General features: G+C 35.9%; 1 protein-coding gene across 1 annotated transcript in view; it reads left to right on the forward strand.

The window, feature by feature from the left end:
* The first annotated feature begins 91 nt into the window (after positions 1–91).
* LOC111460385 (protein phosphatase 2C 70-like) overlaps positions 92–5,224 on the forward strand; it is a 7,869-nt gene continuing 2,736 nt past the window's right edge. Inside the window, exons 1-9 of the mRNA XM_023103631.1 lie at positions 92–332; positions 1,193–1,379; positions 1,482–1,655; positions 1,757–1,932; positions 2,028–2,186; positions 3,267–3,410; positions 3,497–3,558; positions 4,012–4,147; positions 5,016–5,110. Coding sequence (XP_022959399.1) covers positions 105–332; positions 1,193–1,379; positions 1,482–1,655; positions 1,757–1,932; positions 2,028–2,186; positions 3,267–3,410; positions 3,497–3,558; positions 4,012–4,147; positions 5,016–5,110 — 1,361 coding nt within the window. The 5' untranslated portion in view covers positions 92–104. The remainder of the gene's footprint in view (positions 333–1,192; positions 1,380–1,481; positions 1,656–1,756; positions 1,933–2,027; positions 2,187–3,266; positions 3,411–3,496; positions 3,559–4,011; positions 4,148–5,015; positions 5,111–5,224) is intronic.

Below are 5,224 nucleotides of genomic sequence, written 5' to 3' on the forward strand. Positions count from 1 at the left end.
AGAAAAAAAAAAAAAAAAAAAAATATATATATATATATATATATATATTTTTAGGTTTTTAATTAATTTGCCAAAGAAAGGAATGGAAAATTTGATCTAGAGCGATGTGGGAGTGCGACCATTTCAAAGCGGCCTTCTCGCGAAAACCCCAAGGCCAGGCAAATCTGTTCTCTCACAGGGGAGAGAGAGCGATGACGATGGCGATTCCGGGGAGCATTGTCGTCCTCCTTCTCCTTATGTTGCTTCTCCTCCTCCTCATCCTCCTCATCCTCCTTCTCATTGCCTGCAAGCCATGGCGCTTCTTTTCCTTCTCTCGTTCTCGCACCATCAAGGTTCCCTCCCTGCTATCATTTTTCTCTCTATTCTCGTTTTTCTGCGTTTCTCTTGTTCCTTTCCCTTAGCTTGATTTGTGTAACGGTGTCGATCGATATCGTTTAGGTTGTAGAATTTCAATTCTTTTTGCGTCTGGTTTGGCAAATGTTGTTTGATTGATGGAGTTTTTAGTGGTTTTTTTGAGTTGGGTTATTATGTGGTCAAGCTGTTGGGGGTTATTTGGATGATTTTTGGCTCTTTTTTTCTTTTTGGCTTGATGAGTTCGTTTCTGTGATGGGGGTTGATTTTGAGTTGATGGGTGTTGATAGTTTGGCTCGAAGATTTTCATCCATGGGCTTTTGTTTTGTAATTGTATCTCTTTTGGATTCTGCTAGAACGGTGATCTTCATCTGGAAAATGTTGGAGTGATCACTTAGAATCTATTGTTTGAAAACGATTTATGGTTCTTCTGTTGTGTATAGCTAATGGCTCTGTACATGTGGCTTCCCTTAATGAGCTCCTTCCTTCGCGTCCTAATAGCTGGATTCAGCTCTCTAATATATGATTTTTTTAAAACTGTTGTCACCGTAACTAGCATGTGTGCCTTCAAGCAACGTAATGATAATTAATGACAACATGCTTTGGTTGACTTGATTTACCCTCATTATTTGGCATTTTTCCTGTGTGATTTAGATTTTTTTTTTTTTAAAAAAAACACTATATGTTCAAGCCTTCAAAAATTTGTAAAAGATATAAGAAATGATATGGATATCATGCAATCGTGGTTGCTAGAGTCATATTTTTAGTTATATTATTGATTACAAGGATACCATCTTCTTGATTTTCCTTACATGTTGCAACCTCCTATGTTTTCTTTCAGGTTCCTGACCTTGAGAGACCCCTTGTCTCTGATGCTGCGGATGACACTCAAAGCCAAACCAATGAGCTTCCTAGAGATTATGATTTGGAGGGTGCACTCCAAACTGATGGACATTTTCGGTCCTCAAGATTGTACGGGCTGATTCATAAACAAAGATCGCCATCTTCATCGCCCCATTTAAGTCAGGGTATTTGGCTCTGCTGTGTCAATGTCCTTTGAGCATCCTTCTCATTGTATATGGTTTATTGATTCTTCATTTTTTTTTGGATAATGTATTCATTTCTCTCAGGTGATAGATCGGTTCCAGATGTAGTTCCCGATCATTTAGAAATTATTTCAGTTGGTCAGACACTTAAACGAACTTACTTCGCAAACCAGATTCCAGAAATTCAAAAGCATTCAAAATTGAGCCCAGAATGTGATCAACTCCATGAAATTTCAAGTCAAGATGCTTCACATGAAAGTAATTTTTCATCTCATTCATTTATTCAGTGAGGCTATTTTTAAATGCAATGTTTGCGAGTATGTAAAACATACCTTCATATCTTTCTGTTAGAAGTGCAGGAAGTTACCTCACTTTGGAGGTTACCTCCGGTCCTTCTCGTGGGGTGCGTTATTCAATACATTCTGCAGACACGTCTAGGCTTCCGTTGACTCTTGGAAGAGTACCACCTAGTGATTTACAGCTGAAGGATTCCGAAGTCTCAGGGAAGCACGCCTTGATAAAATGGAATCTAAATGTAAATATTCCAATAGTGGTTCATCACCTAATGACAATCTACATTGTCTTTACTCATGTGTGTTCTGCTTATTGCTACACTATTATGGTATGCAGAATATGAAATGGGAGCTTGTCGACTTGGGCAGCTTAAATGGGACTTTATTAAATTCTCAACCTATCAACAATCCTGATTCTGGAAGTAGACATTGGGGTGATCCAATTGAGCTTGTGAGTGGAGATGTTATAACTCTTGGTACAACCTCCAAAGTGTATGTAAGTTGACTTGCCCCTGTATTTGTTACTTAATATAGTAATTTCTCATTATAGCTGTAATGATCGTGGGTTGGCTCAGAGTAGAAAACTGTAAGGATGTTTTTGTGGTCATGGGTTCAAACCGTGAAGCCGCCTTTTTCAATATTACAAGTTTCTCAACACCTAATGTTGTAGAGTCATGTAACATTAGTTGAGATACACATAGGGAAACACAATCCTGCTTATAGAAGGAAAATGCCATTATAGTAGTATTTATGCTTGAGTATGAACTTCTGATTATTTGTGAAAATTTTCTTATCCATTTCTATACGAAGTCTGAAGAGATTAATATTTTTTTCATTGAGCGTATGGAGCTCTTTTCCAGGACCATTTGTACATACGTTTGACTATTAATTATTTTGATTACGTCAGAGCTAAGAAAGGCATCTATACTACATTCCCCCCCTAGATGACGGTTTTATTTGCAAAGGAAAGGGGATACTGGAAACCATCTTTTGCTTCACTATTACTCTTACTTAAATGTTATGGATAACTCCTGCGAGATCTCAATATGGTTAGGTGCTTTTCTCGCCAGATTTCTTCTGCTCTTTAGAAACTTCTTGTAGGTCATCGCCTCAATCGTTTATAGGAAAATGTTACTAATGGGATAGCCAGGAGGTTTCAGGTGGAAATGAATTTCAGAATGTTTAAAGATACTTCTAGGAAATGTATGGATATTTGGACATCATAGACTTAATAGTCTCCCTGTCGAACTCATTATGATTATTATTGTTTTTTTGTTTTGATAATGACAATTCTGCCTTGATTAACACCAACTGAAGGGACTTTTCATAATTCTCTGGGCTTTTCCTTGTTGATTCCTTAAATTGGTTCCATTATATTTCAGTTGGTAGGAGATTTTGATTTTGGCCTTTTAACCTTGATTTACCTAAAAGCATGGAGTTTTCATTTTTATATCTGTGGGGGTACTACCAAGTGATCTTTGTTTGTGGCTTATATCATTAACTTAAAAGCATTCAACTTTTTTTCGGGTTGAGAGTTTCAGCATGGTTTAGCTTTAATATTTTATCTATTTGGCAGGTTCATATAACATCTCAGATTGAGAATCATATTCCCTTTGGAGTTGGTTTGGCTTCAGATCCAATGGCTTTACGTCGAGGTGGAAAAAAGCATGCCATGGAAGATGTTTGCTATTATCAATGGCCTCTTGCTGGGGTTGATCAGGTTTTGGTGCTGGCAATTTGTGTATTTTTTTAGTTTACAACATGCATGCCAAAACAGCTTAACTTGCGTGGACATTTATCTGGCAGTTTGGGCTCTTTGGTATCTGCGATGGACATAGTGGAGTAGGGGCCGCCAAATCTGCTAGCGAGTTAGTATCTGTTTTCAACTTCAGTGTTGTTGCTTATAACTGTTACTTTTGTGATCAACCTAAAAGAAACATGAAGATATTTAACATTTAAATGCCAGAAATCTTGGGAGACTTTCCAGAAACTTCAGTAAGGCATTCATGATGTACTCTTTGATAGAAAACGTAATGATTATTTTTCAAATTGTTCTCAGAATGTTTCTGCCAAGGGTGCATTTTATGGAAATGTAAAATTGACGAGTCACAGACGTAAATGTAAAGTCTTCTGGAATTTGAATTTGTACATAGAGACAGTATGGTGTCATAGTTTCTGTGCTGTTTGACTTTTTATGGGAAGAATTGCGCTCATATATTTGAAGACCTGTCGTAGTTTCCTGTTAAGTTCCATGACAGATAGACACGAGTAATGAACTTTTACTCGTTACTATACTAATTGATAATATTTCTACTTTCTAGGATTCTTCCTGCGAAGGTTGCCACAATTCTATCTGATCCACTGAAAAGGGAGAGGGTAGTATCCCTTCGTGATGCTTCAGATGTTCTTAGAGAAGCATTTTCTCAGACTGAAGCTTGCATGAATCACTATTATGAGGTTTCTTCACCTTCCCTTGATGAATTTATTTTTAGTATTTCAGAGCTTAATATGTATTTTCTCTTAAGTTCTTTATTCTTGTCCCAAATATTGTTTATCAATAGAAGCATGACGCAGGGTGCATAGACACTGTAGCAATATTTATTTTGTCTTGAGTTCTTTATTCTTATCCCAAATATTGTTTATCAAAGAAGCATGACACAGGGTGCCTAGACACTGCAGCAATGCCCTTTTCAAGGATTTTTTACCTGTACATGACAAGAATACCTCGTTTGAACTAATGCTATTTAAAATTTGTATGTAATATGATGAGTTTATGTGAGAAATGGAATTTTATGAATGATATATATTTTTTTGTTAGAAATAGAATCTCTTTCTCTGTATGCACAAAGGGGTTATTATACTTTTTTTTTATAAAAAAAACACTTTGTTAGTATCGTTGTTGGCTGCAGCAATGCTCTTTTCAAGGATTTTCTATCTGTACATGACAAGTGTACATTGTTCGAACTAATGCTATTTAAATGTAATTTTGTGTAATATGATGAGTTTATGTGAAGTGAAATTTTATGAATAATATATATATATATTAGAAATAGAATCTCTTTCTCTGTATGCACAAATGGGTTACTAAAAAACTTCGTTAGTATCGTTGTTGTCTGCAGCAATGCCCTTTTCAGGGATTTTCTACCCGTACATGACAAGAATACGTCGTTCAAAATAATGCTATTGAAAAATAATTTTGTGTAATATGATGAATTTATGTGAGAAATGAAATTTTATGAATGCTATATATATATTTGAACTTTGTTAGTATCGTTGTTGGCAACAAATGTTCTAGTATTAATGGCTCTAATCATTTTCTTCCCAGGGTTGTACTGCCACGGTGCTCTTAGTATGGACTGATAGTGATGAAAATTACTTTGTGCAATGTGCGAATGTTGGGGACTCTGCTTGTGTTCTGAAGTATGTGTTTATAATTTTATTTGTTTACTTATTGGGTTATTATCAGAATTCGAGTATCCATTGAATCGGGAGGCAGTCATTTGTATGCCACAAAAAAAAAAAAAAAAAAAAAAA

Source organism: Cucurbita moschata, unplaced genomic scaffold, assembly GCF_002738365.1.
Source record: "Cucurbita moschata cultivar Rifu unplaced genomic scaffold, Cmos_1.0 Cmo_Scf00023, whole genome shotgun sequence".
Classification (NCBI taxonomy): Eukaryota; Viridiplantae; Streptophyta; class Magnoliopsida; order Cucurbitales; family Cucurbitaceae; genus Cucurbita; species Cucurbita moschata.